Source organism: Clinocottus analis, unplaced genomic scaffold (genome assembly GCF_023055335.1).
Source record: "Clinocottus analis isolate CAN_PGR_092001 unplaced genomic scaffold, fCliAna1.0.p SCAF_178, whole genome shotgun sequence".
NCBI lineage: Eukaryota > Metazoa > Chordata > Actinopteri > Perciformes > Cottidae > Clinocottus > Clinocottus analis.
In genome coordinates this window covers 8335-24368 of record NW_027175907.1, presented here as the reverse complement: position 1 = coordinate 24368, position 16034 = coordinate 8335, and the positions used below count along the sequence as shown (strand labels likewise).

General features: G+C 42.4%; 1 protein-coding gene across 1 annotated transcript; it reads right to left on the bottom strand.

Annotated features, from left to right (window-relative positions):
* Positions 1-85: 85 nt before the first annotated feature.
* Positions 86-8513, bottom strand: LOC137788436 (cysteine-rich secretory protein LCCL domain-containing 1-like; the record flags this gene model as incomplete). Its single annotated transcript, XM_068581210.1, has 6 exons — positions 8253-8513; positions 2162-2280; positions 883-1015; positions 650-765; positions 375-475; positions 86-284 (listed from the first exon to the last, which is right to left on the bottom strand). Coding segments are annotated over exons 1-6 (929 nt in total), but the record flags the coding sequence as incomplete, so codon positions are not given.
* Between the last annotated feature and the right edge of the window lie 7521 nt (positions 8514-16034).

Below are 16034 nucleotides of genomic sequence, written 5' to 3'. Positions count from 1 at the left end.
ATCACATCCTAAATTTCTTGCCACTCTGCGCACCTCCTAATCCTAAACCAGATGAAACAAGATCCAGAATAAAAAGTTAAATGACAGCTTACACATCTGCTGTGTGTTGACCACTTCATTCTTGTGCAGGTCCTCCGTGGGGCGCTTGGTGGGGGCTGGAGCTGGAAGACTGGGAGGCTCGGGCTTGGAGGCCCGAGACCGGGGCTTCTGTGGAGTGTGGGGGGCCTCCGGCTCAATGAAATTGTTTTCTTCGGTTTCCTCTTGGGGATGGTTAGAACTGTCATCTTCAAGCAAAGTCACAAAATAGGGATAAACGAAACTTATTTTTCCTCACAGTTTCTATCACAGTCTTTATTTATTTTCCAGACACATACCTTTGTAGCAGAGGTTCTCCTTGCAGCCGCCTCCATAGCTGGGAGGACAGGCAGAGCATGGGGTCCCATGTTTATAAGGCGAATGTCCCCACCAGTTTCCTCTGTTCAGGTGGTAGAACAGACAGGGCTTATTGAACAGAACACGTTATACTTGAGCAAAACTAATAACCTATATTCCTTTTCAACCCATTTGTGTGTGACAGTTTTAAACTTCAGTGAAAGAAACGTTTAACGTTCATGCAGCTGGGAACAGACCTCACAACCAATATACTTACTTTGGTGAATAGTTGCAGACGAGATAGACGGCTTTGGCCCAAATCTGTCCCCACACATTCATGTTGTAACACATGTTGATGGCACAGCCAATCCGACTGCTGGTGGCCCATACCAGCTGCAAAAGAATAGCAAGACAGACCATGAAAAAACATATAATCAAGTCATAGCTCACTAAAGGATAAACTCTCAAGAGGAAATGGGTAAAGAAATGGTATAATCCAGACCTAGCTACCTGCGTATAATGAGTACAAACTGGGCCGGAGCATCTGAAGGGACAATAGGGGTCACACTCCTGAGAGTAAGGGAAGGAGTAGTCTTTCACTTCATCATACCAGGCCTGCACATGGAACGTAGGTGGCTGATACCTGGGGAGATGAGTAAGCGTATGCACCTTTGATGACAATGCTCAAAAAACATTTATGTTGTCTTGTGTCTCTTTTGGCTTGGGAGTTGATGTTATGCATCAAAGCTTACTGCAAGTCGTCTTTCAAGAACTATATGCATGATACCCATAGCCTAGTTAGTGCAAAACAAAGCAACTCTTGTGCTTACAAAACTACTAAGGTGTTTGTAAAAAACTAAATTCTAAGATACCGGTGGTAGCTAAAGAGAGAGCATACAGCAAGCATGTCATGCCTTACTAAATGTAGCCTGGCAGGGTATCTCACGAGCCAAATCAAAAGATGAAGTAATTTGCACTACACTGTATGTAACAGATGTAGCTACCATTTGAAGTAAGCGCCATTGGTAAGCACAGCGATGTGAAGACATCTGCTGTCATTAAGCATCGAGCTTTCAATCAAACATGTGTGCACTCTGAAAAGACTGCAGTGACCAACGATTGCCACTAATTTGGCAGCATGTGGGGCGAGTCAATCTGATTAGAATCAAGTGAGCATCTTGACTGTGAAGTGATATGATTAGATGTGGAACAAGAGACTCTCATGTGAAGCAGTGCTGCTTTCAGACGCTCTATGAGCGGCTGAGTGTACAATGTAGCAAATATTATGTCCCGTGTGAACGTGTTGGTGGTGTGAAGAAAGTAGCAGAAAAGCTAGCAGCTGTGTTAAACTATACAGAATAACTTCTACATTAGTTTAAATGAGTTGTATATTGCTTAATATTTGAATAACATATGGCAAGCTAACTGTTTGACTAAAAAGTGGCCTTCATATTCAAATACCTTTTATTTAACCTGTATTTATCCCAAACAGTCATATTGAGATTTTCCATTTTCCAATGGGTTCCTGGCCAAGGCAGCATCCTAACATACTCTCTTTTGACTCTTCAGGTTCACAATGTGTCTGTAAAATCAAATTATACAATAATTCTGTTCTTATCAATCTTCTTATCCTATCCACAGAATTAAGCCTCCTGTCAGCTACAAACACACACATGATAACTTTGAAGACTGTACCTATTTTCAGCAAAACAACCCTTTTACCCTCTCAACCTTGGACAAAATAAAAGTCTATGGATGCAGAAACTGTGTATACTTAATTAATGTTTACCTTCCCCAGTGTGCTCCCAGGTTCTGTCCGATCTGTGGCAGCAGACCGGCAGGGCCGTGCTCCCACAGACAGGTTTCTGCCCACTCCTCGGCCGTGCGCTCCAACTCTGTGTCCCACACCTACACAGCAGATCAGATGGAAAAAACATATGAAGTTTTCAGGATTATGTTTGATACTAAGTCAAAACAAACCGACTCAGTGCGACAGAAAGCCGCTTGCATTGCAACTAATGGGCCGTAATATATATATATATATATATAACAATGTCAGCTCATAGAACGGTTAGTGTACTCGCACTGGAACTGGAGAAATTCACTGCCTGGTAGAGTTTCTTCAGCTGTCAATGATGTGGAGTGGTATTCAAAGACTTGCTGAACAAGGATTACTTATCATATGTCATGATAAGTAATAGAGACAAGGAACTGCTATGGCTAAGTAACTGCACTAATCTCTAAACTAAGTGCAGAACTATGCTGATGTGTTCCTGCTGCTGTAAAAAGAGCTTTTTGACTCCCTTATTGCTTCTCAGCTGACTTTCCCCAAATGCTTTTTCCCGTAGGATCTGGGGTTATTCAGAAAATGCAAAAGCTGTTTTTCCTTTAAGTAATACCTTCCATATGTCTCTGGTGAGATGTCTGGGTGCAAGCTTTTGTTTCACTTTCCCTCTCTCTGAATTGCCCTCTCAGTTAAGTTTGGCTCTGGTTGGATACGAAGGGATCATATTCCCATTCTGGGGTTTTCTGGGAATGCAAAGAGTGTCCTTCCTCCCTGCTGACCTACATTCTTCCATTAAAAAAATGTGAGAAAAACTCCAGCTGTAATTCCTCTGAAAGACACCGTATGGGCCTTTAATTGCACACCTTCCCTCTCACCTTCAGTGTGGGTCATCTAACGTAACTGGTTTCTACGAGAAAGTCAATTAGTGTGTGTGTGTGTGGGTGTGTGTGTGTGTGCATAGGAATGTGTTTGTGTGCGTTAGCATTAGTACACCAGCGGAGGTGTCAGAAGTTTTCACATCTCACACATTGGCCCCTGGAAGTAATAGCTTACCCTCACTGAAATATCATCCAATAACAGACACTAAAATAACTCGCCTGCTTCCACCACTACCCCCTTCGTCCGTCACCCACTTACAGTCCCACCAGAAACAACTGCTGTTCTCTGCATTACTCCTGAAACACCCACCCACCTAACAACAGGATGTCTGGCAGTGCTGCAAATTAACTCTTAGCGCTGAGCAGTTTTTTCAGCTCTTTCTGGGAATCCAACTTGCTGTTGAGAGGACCTATTGGTTTAAATTAATAGCACCAGGGTAACATTGTCTGACTCCGCCATATTGGCACAGTGGTCTATGTCAGATTTCAACACAAAGCCTCGTAGAAATGTTACATAACTGACATATAGAATAAATAAACAGTTGGAGGTGTGGAGTGGAGTTTTCATACATTTCTATATGTGCAAAGATGTAGCATATTGGGGAAACAGCAACCTTGTCTGCAGTTGCCTGTGGTCTGTCTTGCACAATAAGCTCAAATGATGACTGACAGAGCCAGGGCTAAAACAGGAAGGAGAATGTGTTTACTTGAAACTCTATCTCTGCTCAGAAATTACCGCTGTGGGCAGTGAGCTGAGAATAAGTGTCAGTGTGTCAGTATTGTCAGATCCATTTTTGCCAGTACAAGAGCTTACGATGCTAAAACAGAAACATCGGAAGAGATTTGAGCCTGGTCATCAGCAGTAGTGAGAGAATAAAATTCAGCAATAACATTTGTTACGATTTTCTCTGCAAGTGACCTGCTTGCACGAAAAAAAAAAAAAATCAATATTTAGAGAGATGAGCAGACTGAAACACATTGCTTAGAGCGGTGGAAAGTACCAAACGATTTGCAAACCACAGCACACAGGACGCTCTGTGCTTAAGCGGGTTCAACACAATGTTTGTGACCATTAATGAACGGTTTGGGGTCGGAAAACATTCTGCTGGCCACGATGAAGGTTTCAAGACAAAAACGACCACAACTCTCTCACTAGCTGCAGTGTCTTCAGAGGGAATGTAGCTGATGACAGTCTTTATGATTCGTGATGCTTCTGAAGCCGTTCTTAAATAATGATGAGTACAAGCAGCATCCTTGCACCTGAAGTACTCATTCCATCGTCCCAAACCTTTTTCAGCTGTTGAACCTTGTGCAGACTGCAGTCGGCTGCTGTTGCTTGCACAGTTAGCCCAGCAGGGAGGCCTTGTAACCAAGACCCCCCCCCCCCCATGACACACACATACCCTACCCACCCTGACCACATATCTGCTGGGGCCCGTAAAGAAAAACACCTCCCCTACTGGAGTCTTTCAGCACAGTGCACGCAGCATTGTATATTTCACTTAACACTTCATTTGCAGGTTTTGGGGTTATTTTTTTCTTCTCTTTCTTGGTCATCTGGTTGCATTCTAAAGGCTACAGAGGTGGACTTCCTTTGCAAGTCTGAATTTCTTGTTCATTGTCAATGGTGCATGTAGAGAAATACTAAGAAAGCAGGGAAAAGATATGGGAATTGTATAACGTGACAGAGTAAAAATATAGATACATGCAATGAGAAACCTGGCAGAGAATGGAGGATATGTGGTAAGAGGAGAGAGAAAACAGGGAGACAAATGGAGGATTATCTATTTTATCTTCTCTAACTACTTCCCACACCAATTTGGAGTAAACAGTGTTGCATGCAGCACATTCCAGCCCACATCAACTCACATCAGAGGTCCTGGGGTTGACCATTGTCTGAATCTTGTCAACCAGTGAATACCATTATCTCCCATTATCATGTTAGACCAGGAGCATAGTTTGACCAGAACAGCAGACGATTGTAGGCTTGACTCGGGAAACTGTCTCACTTATACTCTGCATCAGAATTGGGCAGCCTGATATCTTGATTTGGTCCAATATTGGGATTTATAATGTCTTGGAAATAATAATAACAGTTTCAGCTCTCCCAACAATTAACAATATCAGCCAATCAGAAAAAAAAACTCCTCCTGAGTCTAACATTACAAAAGTCATTTTTCCTTGTTGCTGAGTCACTCCTAAACCCAAAAGACCTTGCAGTCTGGACAGGATGCCGGTTGACGGGGTTGTCCTCTTGGGCGTAATGCTTCACAGATATTTAAAGGATCATTGGAATTTGCTAATTTGATCTACATGTGTTTTGCATCTCTGAAAAGTTTTATGACCAATGCTCCCTGAGGTATTCGTAGAAGGTGTTCTTTATGAGTGGATTCAGAGCAAGAGCATCTGTTTGCATTCTTGGCATTACATCAAGCAAGTTCAGCGTGGGCTCTTGGCTCTTCTGTGTGTGACAGGTGAGGCCAAGAGAGTTTCCAGTTTTTCGGGTGGCATCTTTTCTATTTTGGGATAGTGTTGTCCTGTTTGCTTCACTGGAGCATGACCTTGAATGTGGACTTGAGGAACTACAGAACGCTCTTTGGGAGGACCAACTTTTTTTTTCATACTATGATATTCAGCTGCTGCGATTAACATTGAGAGAAACCAGTGGAAGTGTTTTTCTTGGGTGTAACTAGCTGACCAGACCCAGAGACAAACCCAAGACACACTGGAGAGATTCAATCTCTGAGCTGGCCTATGAGCTCTGAGGTAATCTGCAGAAGAAAAGTTGCAGGGATAAAATAAGTTTAGACCGCTCTCCTTCATTTTTTTATGCCACTGGAGTCTGGTAATTACTTTTTATTTGGCAATCTTATTCATCTAAAGCACATTCTTTTAATATTGAAGCTGTCTGTTTCACTCGCTTGTCCACATTACCGTAATTAAACATCTTGGGTTAATGCAAGGCTAATTTATTAGTCTAGACCTTAATTATTGTCTGATTGAACAGCCAAATTACCCAACACTAAATTAAAATGGCCGGCACTTTCTGCAAAACTCTGACTCATCTCAAACTGTCAATACAGCTTTATCTTGAACCGCAAACATCACAGACACCTCAGACCTGAGCGTAGCCCGGCAAGGCCAAGTTAAACATCATTGCAGGTGGGACCCTTTCTCCCATGATGCCATCTGTTTGCCTTTCAGCGCTTCAAATACTGACACTTCTCTGTTTATATCTGTCGGTCAACATTTGAGTGAGAGACAGAACCGCTCTCCCACCTTCTAACGCTGCATTGAAGCTCTGTGGATCACTATGGAGTGTGAATGCTTATCCAGGGAATTCTTTGGGCCTCTGTGTTGGATAATGACAGAATGGGAACGGAGCCACGGGGATAAGGGAGGCAGAGAGAGGGGGCAAGGAAAGGAAACAGATGAGGGGAGGGGGGGGGGGGGTTGAATTGATGTTATCTCAGAGTTTATGTGATGATTGCCACAGAGGGTCAGCCGGGTTACGGTTTAATACAATGGCAGACAATAACAAAGCTGATGGCGCAATGGTTATGTATGTGCGCTTGGGTATTTGTGTGAGTGTGTGTGTATGTGTGCATCTGCATGCATGGGTGTGTCGGGAGAGCAGGGAAGCATGTCTATGAAGTCTTCCAGTACAGTGAAGCTGTGAGGTTTCTGAAAGGTGACGGCAGTTCAACGCAGACTGGAGGAAAATCTGAGAAATAGGGAGCCCCTTTCAAAATAAAGCACAGAAAATCACTAAAAATCTCTGTCACCTGAACAGTTTCTCGCTTGACAGATATTTACATTCATGCAGATGCTTAAATGTAAATGACAATTAATTTCAGCACGTATCTTTAAAAGTTATTGTCTCTACTTACTTTGTGGCCCTTCCAAACATCTCCATCTTTCTTTTATTCTGTCCTTAGTCGCATTCAAATAAACTTATAATTTTTTTTTGTTGAAAAAAGTCATTCCACACTTCTGTGCGTCTCTCATTGCCTTTCTTTCAGCAACGTTATAATTTTTACACCTACATTTATATTTAACTACTATTCCTTGTATTCCTTCGAGCTCTCACTCTCTTTCTCTCACCTAACGTCCTCTTGTTGCATGCCTCTTCACCCCTGGGTGCCCCTGGAGCTAGAAAAAAACAGCTAACTGTAACAGGAGACAGTAGAAAGGAGCTGTGCGCTGCTGGCTCAGCATTTCTCCGCTAGAGTCTGCCTGCCAGGCAAAGTGGTGCTTTTACACACGCACACACACACACACACACACACAAACACACACACACACACCAGAGGGGTTCTCAAGTCCAGCCTCTCAATTATACAATTACACAGTCCAGCAATTGCCCCCAGCAGGAACTGTTTATTTGCCTTAACCATCGAATAATACTGCCTTTTGTTCTGTAGCTCTCAAAGTGGAGATGAAAGGATTATAAAACCTCATTACTTTCTGCATACTGTATTGATTTTTAACCTCCTAAGTACTGTTGGTGGCAATGCACTGTGGCGGTCAAGCAGTGCATACCCATATAGTGTATTTGGAGGAGTTCCAGATCTGTGGAGCGCTGACTTACAAAAGGTGTGTGTGTGTGTGTGTGTGTGTGTGTGTGTGTGTGTGTGTGTGTGTTTGGGTGTGTTTAGTGGGGGGTAGACAGCTGGTAAAACAAGCCCCGGTGCCGTGCTCTGATTCTAATTGCACTGTGAAAAGTGATCTGGCGCTGTACACACACGTGATGGCCAAAGGATAAAGTCAAACAAATCTCTCAGCATGAGTAAAAGAAAAACGCAGTAGTAATGTGATCATTGGCAAGTTGGCGGAATTCTTTTCTTCTGGCAAAACAACCAACGTCACATGGTAGAGATGTGTGTGTGTGTGTGTGTGTGTGTGTGTGTGTGTGTGTGTGTGTGTGTGTGTGTGTGTGTGTGTGTGTGTGTGTGTAGAGGGGCTGTCCTCATCTTTGAAGGTGCTCAGATGCTGGCATGCTGCTTGTGTGCGAGCCAAGAGGGACAAGTGCCAGCCAGTCTGGTGACTGGGTCAGGTCACTAAGCTACATGGTCTACAAGTGTGCAAGACTCTTAAGGAGTTCAGAATAGGGTCAAAGTGTTCTTTAATACATACAAACAGCATGAAGTATATATGTATTTCTTCATGGAAATCAATCTCCACAGACAAACCCTCCGCATCCTCCATCCACCTACCATGTGCTCCATGTTGGAAGAAGGAGGGTAAACCTGGCCTCTGAGCTTGTTGTGAAGGTCCAGGATGAGCTGCGCGTCACCGTCAGTAATGGCCCTCTTCCCTCTCTGCTTGGCCTCCCACCAGTCCCCCTCCTCGTCCATATACTTGTCCAGAATCTGCTCCCAGCCCGTGGAGTTAGGAAGCATCACCATGGAAGTGGCCGCCTGGAGCAGCAGGAGAAGGGACACGCCCCTAAGCCAGCACAGAGATACATGCCTCATCCTGGAGATGGTGATGGGGGTTATCCTCTCAAACACAGGTAGGGTGGATGGCGAGGACCGGGGAGCAGGCCAGCACAGAGCGACACTCCTTATTAGTCGACAGCGTGAGCTGGCAAAGACATCGAGAGAAGAGAACAAAACAAGATTATTGGGAGGATTGGAACTGGTGTCCTGTAACAAATTTGCTGAATAACTTGAGTCAATATTAAACTTGGTGAGGACACCGCATTGGCTCGCAGACACTCGGTTTGGTGCAGCGCCACTGGTAACCTCATGGATTTCACTGGGGGAAAGCTGGCAGACTGGGAATGACTAGTGGAAGTGTGAATTAAAGAAATCACTACTGGTGTTGAACTTCCCTGAGGACTTTTTTCCCTTAATAAAACAGAAAGACAGCCTGGGAGCTGCTCAAAAAATAAATACAGCATCAAATCACATTTAGCAGTACAGCTGTAGTTTAGTGCACAGAATGCACAATATAGCTAATGAATTCACAATACTCTATGCTTACATATATTCTCAGTTTGTTGTATGCATGCTGCAATGCTGACAGAAGCTGATACAAGTGCCAACAGCTAATGGAAAACGGGAAGAGTAGGTAATGTATATTGCAATGGAAATGGGGTGGTGTGATTTAACGTCGACTTGGGAGATAATTTACCTTTAATGAATTGGAATGCAGCCCGCTTCTTGATATCCTGACAGAGATCTGGCTGTGAAGAAACTTCAGCAGCAAGAGGAAGGAAGAAAAAAAAGTCCGCCTTCAAAGTAAGTTGAGCAGCGCTCAGGTGGAGCGGTGATGACTGTCGCTTGCTGCCATATGATCTGAATCAAAGAGGTGATGTGATCGCTTTCCCTCCGTTTGAAACGAGAGAGTGGCTCTTTCTTCTTTCGGGATTCTTGCACCAAAGCCGCTAAAGCATCACTTATCCACATTTTATCCTTAACTTGGCTGCGCTTCGGGAGTGCCGCCCCTGACCACGCCCCTCCCTGAAGTTGGAACCAGCCCACTCGGTCCTGCCAAGACCTCCGTGCGCGTGCGAGCTCGTGCGTGCGTGAAGAAAGGCCTACAAGCAGACACTTTTTGTCTCCTATTTTGGACAAGTTTGAGACTCAAATGCCCACAAACTATCGATGACACAGCAAGAACACGCCCCTTCCACAATCTGCCAAATGTCTTGGGAACCAGGAAGAGATGCGATGACCACAGAGAAACATATAACTACAAAGAGATGCATAATAACTGCAAGGAAAATCCAAACAATTACAAAGAGACTCAAAACCACAAATAAATATGCATTACGACTAAAGAGACACACACCAACTACAAATAGACACAACACCATAAAAAAAGGTCTATTGCCGCACAAAACAAAAACAAAAAATAGGCAAAAATCCCACAAAGTTTGTAGTAGAAGATCTTAATATGTCTCTATAATATTCCAATCTTGTTTTAATCTCAAGTATTCTAACAATGGTGTTATTTGTAGTTCATATGATATCCTGTTATTGATTGAATGGTTCATCCTCAGAACAGTAACATGTACTTAAAGGTTGTTGGCTGACTGTGGCCCTCTTGCGCAACTGGCTTTGGTCAAAATGAGATTAATTTAAACCAGATCTTCCTCCTCTGCGGGGCCTGCAAGCGAAGGCAAAAGTGGCCCCATTCTCCTGTCGGACTGTTCACAGGGGACTTCTTAGTGGGATTAAAACACAAACCAACTCAATGTTAATGCCAATCCCCAAACTCATCGTATTCTGCAACATAGTACATATTCCATGATGGAAACAGGTTTTGTCTTTTGTCATCTGGTCATTTTCACTAGTGGCTGTGGCTCGTGGGGAAACAGCAGCTAATCACCAGGCCTCTGTGTGTTTCCCTCTGTACAAACTTACTTTCCACTGGCGGAGACACAATCTTCTTGTATTTTACCTGACAAACATAATAAACAAAATGCTAGCCAAGCCAACCATGTGGCCACCACCTTAGCTCTGTATTTGTCTGTAAATCCCCTTGTTTCCATGACTCCCTTATGTGTTCATGCCTTATACCCATTAGGTGAGTCAGGGACTGAATGTTTAGCTCTATCACTCAGTTATGGATGTATTTGAGTTTTGTAATTCCTAATCTGTGCCACATTTCACATTCAGTATGGTCACTCAAATCGGGGAAAGCATGCATGGTTTGGTAGTTAGTGGGGTGAAAAGACAAGACGTGCCATAGTCCTGTTTTGGAAATCCCTTATTAAAAGTGAAGATAAATATTGCCAAAATCTACTTATCAAAGTATCAAGTATCAAAACGTATATTTTATATTACTATAAGGTTGGGAACCACAAGTTTAATCTTTAACACTAGCCTACTCTTTAACAATGCATTATATTTCATAAGCCCATCATCTCTAAAAAGTAACTGTAAATAAATAAATAAATGTCTAGTAGATAAATGTAGCAGAGTAAAAACTTGAATATCATTCTCTGAAATATAATAAAGTGTAAGCAACATAAAATGTCGTCAACAAGTACAAATGCCTCAAAATGTAGGTGCAGCACAATCTACATCCCACCACTGCCCGTAGTTAAGATGTAAATGCATCAAGCAGTCGTCCAGGGTGCCTCTGCTGTCTAACCTACTTCTGGATACGTACAGAATGTGATACAAGAGCTCTCACATTGAGGACCCACCGCATGCTGAACTTCCATAAACCTGGGGTTTACTGTCTGCTCCCTGGGTCAGTAGCAGGGGCCTCGGCCACAGCGCAGCAGCGACCCTCTCTCTGCGGTCAGACCCCCCATCTTACCCTAAAGCTGAAATAGCAACGCTGTTACTCCCAGGAGGGAAGCAACGCCAAAAAACCTCATTCATCTGCTATAGAACCAAAGCTGCTCTACATTTAGATGTGTGTGTGACAGGGAGGAAGAGTGTGTGTGTGTGTGTGTGTGTGTGTGTGTGTGTGTGTGTGTGTGTGTGTGTGTGTGTGTGTGTGTGTGTGTGTGTGTGTGTGTGTGTTGGTATGCCATCATGACATAAATATATGAGGCAATACATAGAACATGCAATTATTGGGACACTCAAAATGAGTTATTCTGGCTCTGGATATGACATGACTTATATTACATTAAGGTTAATGTTGAAATACACAAAGAGCAGGTCTGTGACCCCGACTGTAAAATGAAATTGTGTGGATAAGGAAATATTTACCAACTGCTCAGGGATTGCTATGATTTACAATGTGGTAATTTAGGTCAAGACATCTGTAACAGACGAGACATTCTCTGATTAATGTTTATTACAATGCGTGCCAGTAAATATACACTATTTGGGCCTGCGGTATAAAGCAATATAAATGATTTCATGCTCGGGCTTCTTGTGGCAGCAGCCTTTCTTGAGAGTTCTCCATATCATTCCTTCTATTTCTATTTCTGTGCTGTCCATCTTAATATTTCACATTTTTCATTTATTTTATACCCCTGACCTCGCTACCTGTATGTTTCTGTCTACACACACTTCCTCTCTCTCTCTCTCTCTCTCTCTCTCTCTCTCTCTCTCTCTCTCTCTCTCTCTCTCTCTCTCTCTCTCTCTCTCTCTCTCTCTCTCTCTCTCTCTCTCTTGCTGGTACGGCCCCCACCACACGGTCATTGTTGAGCCACAGGTCCAGATGCTTCTTTTGGTACATCCTCTCAGTATTTGGTCTTGCGAGAAACCCCATGAACTCAACAGAATGCATCAGCTGAGCCAGACTCGGCATCCACACAACAGCAGCCTCTGAAGTCAACAGCGAACCACACACACACACACACACACACACACACACACACACACACACACACACACACACACACACACACACACACACACACACACACACACTCTCTCTCTCTCTCTCTCTCTCTCTCTCTCTCTCTCTCTCTCTCTCTCTCTCTCTCTCTCTCTCTCTCTCTCTCAGAACCCTTTTTGTTGGCCTACGTTATCTGGCACATTGCTTCGTAATGGTTCTGGTTGAGCTGGATTGAGGTCGCAGAGTTGGAACGACGTCAAGGTGACATTTTGTGACATTATCAGCAGTGTTCAGCAGAAGGCTGTCTCAGATATCTACTTCAGGTCAGTTTGGCTAAGTTTGTCTGCCTCTACCCCCTTGTGGTGAAGAGAGGTCAATGCATCTGTGAGGAAAATGTACTGCAAGTTATTACTGGAGCGTTAACACTACAACATTGAATGTGCCCTTTGTAATAAAAAACTATGAATGTATCGTTGGCTTGTGTTCAAATGTCTTGTCTCCCATATTGCTCAATATTGTTGTGGTATTTGCAAGTATTTACTTTAGTAAAGGATATTATAAGTTAATGCATAATCCAGTGATTTACTTTTAATTTTTATGCTTTGCAATTTAAAATTTATTTTTACATTATTTATATTTACATTGCGGTGTTTGTACTTTTACTTGATGTGTGAGCAGCATGTTTACATTGTTATTATTGTATACGCTGATTGATAGATCAATCTTCAACAAGGCATCAAATGTATAGTTTATGTTGATATGAAGTTGATCGACATTATATTGCTAAAATCTATTGTGTTTAATTTCAATTGCACGTTCATGCGTTCTCTTTCTTTCAACCCATCAACCTCCTCATGAAACACAATTTACCTGCGAGTCTTATCGTGTGTTTTTTAGCGTGTATACTTCTGTGTGTTTTCCACAGCGTCGTCTAACATGAGTTGACGATATCCTCTATGAAATATCAGAAATGTATCAGTGGACATAAGTCGAAACCAGATCCATGAAGTTCTTTCTTTGACATGATCACGTTGACTAATCCACAGTCTCATCAGCAGTCTTTGAATTACACTTGTGTGTCTGCTCCTGAACAAAAGTGACTGTCAATAGATTGTACTGTCGCACACTGTTCACATCACCACTAGATGTCAGGTTCAGCATGCTGTAACCTTCAGACAGAACGTGTCTCTCAGGGAATCAGGTTAGAAAGAAGAAGAAGAAGAAACAACAACATAAATCTAATTCATGACAACCAACTAAAATGTTTCAGCTACCCACATTTTGTACGACAACTCCTGCCACTTATCCCAGTCTATGACTGATCTGTAGAGGCACCGAGGAATTGTGGGTACTAACTCACAAAATATGTTAAATTTGACAGATGTTCAAAGTAAGTAGCTCGACCAGAAACTCACGTTACCTTATTTCAGAGTGCTCTTTGCTTTGCGTTGCTGAATGTTAAAAGGATAGCTGCTTCTGGTGTTCACCAGTACATTTCCCAATAATGCCAAATGCCGACTGTCTTCTGGATAGAATTAAATAAGCATACACTCTCTAGGAGATATGCGGGCTGGTTTGCCACATGTCAAACCACTTTTGCTTTGACTTTGTCATAAATATGAAAGTTTACTTTGATAGTTGTTTTCAAGTTAAGTTAATGAAATGCACGCATTTTGTGAATGTCTTGTCTTTGTACAGAATATCCCATTAATAGGAATCATGCAATTCTACAACACACCATGAGCACAAAGAGTTCAATGTCCTACAAGCCAGTCGAGCATCAAAGCCTCTGTGAGCTTTCGACTGCAGGTATAAAAGACAGAAGAGAGTGAAGGACAAAAGCCCATCTGATTATGCAGCACTGTGCTTCTTGAGGACGTTGGTTTTGGCCTGCAGCTGCAGGATGCCGCTTGAAGGCCCCGTGAGGAGGCGAGTGTGGCTCCATCCAAGACAAAGACGACAATAGGATATGGAGGGCAAAGACAGAACACAATCCATCTTCACCTCAGTTTATATTCTTGGACTTTAACTGAAGGGTCAAGTCTAGTCTGTCTCAGGGTCGGACATATTGTAGACTTATTCTTATAGCCTGTGGTGGAGATGAACAGTGCCAGGGTCTGACATGTCGGGTCGACAGCATGTCATTACTTTTAATGTCAAATCTGAGGTGAATACAGACTATACAATCGTACTATGTTGCAACAGCTTATGTCCTTCATCATAAAATCAAATATGTATCCTGAAGTATGCCAGATATGCTTTATATGTATTTTACGAGGGAATCTGATGAGCCTGCTTTGCCAAGGAAAAGTCACTAGACGAGAAAAGTGACCGTCACATAAACTGAAATGGAGTTTTATTTCATTGTGGCTTATGGATCATAGGGAATACATGCAAATTCAACCATGAAAACGTGGGAGAAATGAATTTCCCTCCACATGTTATGGCGGCACTCTCCCAAATAAACACTATTTCAGACCAAAAATAGTCACATGAGACACCGCAAATGATTTGTGTACCTAAAAAACGTTATTTTTTACTCCTTGTTTGAAGTAAGGGCATCCAACTCAAAAGAAGGATTGCAAAAATGAGCCCTGCAGTTAACTCTGCTTCCCCAAGAGATTTATGGTTGCAAAAGGGTTTAACATGATCACGTTAACATTTGAGGAGATCCCAAAACATACTTCAAGTAGCTGACATCAGTCTCTGGGAAACACTCATCAACATGCTCCTGCCTGATCTAAGCACATGTCAGAGTTATGAATACAAGTAGAAAATGTGTCATATAGTATGAAAGTGATATTACAAATGCATGACAATGCAGAATATGACAAGACAACATACTGATGCACGTACATCCATGCATGTCTGATGTAACTGTCTTCGATCAAACATCCTGCTGATTTGATATTATAAATGATATAAAAAATGCATCCAAAATGTTCTCTTTGATCCAAATAAAAATAAATATTGAGATAATTTGGCCAAATTGGCTTTGTAATGAGTAGTCAACAAAATAAAGTGTTCGCCCAGAGCTTTTGACAGTATCACTTGGTCTTCACCAGTTACGCAGTTTGCCCTGCTGTTATGGAACTGTACATTATTCCAATTATGTTGATATTTTGGGCAGTTTTTAAAGACATTTGTGTGTGATGTGGTCAAAAACTCTGAAACAAGCAAGTCAGTGAACATTAAATTTAGACTGCATTGTCACCAATTGTTTCCAAAACCAAGAACAAACCCGTAAGATCCATTTCAAGGCATAAAAGTTCCCAGAAATTTGTTTTATGACAAGACTATGCGCTGATGAAGAGTATGTGTGTGGCCAAAAGCTCCAGAACAAGCAAGTAGGTGGACCTTAAGTTGAGTTGATTCTTTACTGTTCTATTGTTTATTTATATTTATATTACTTATTTGTATTTTATTGTACTGCGTGTTATGTGCACTTGTGTCTGCTGCTGTAATCCTGCAATTCCCCCACTGCGGGACTAATAAAGGATTATCTTATCTTATCTTAAAGGTAAATTGTTATTTTGCGTGCTATGTGCAGCAGCCTAACATTGCAGCTCTTTTCTACATTGAGCATTAACTCCAGCTCCAGTCAGATGTCCTCTAACTGTGACCCCATGTGATAGATTTTTAGGGAGGTTTGAGGACGGGCTACATTTCCGATGGTTTGGCTGCAATGGGAGCAAAATAAACATAGTTGTTGTGCTTCCAACAGAGACTGAACAAAATGAAGA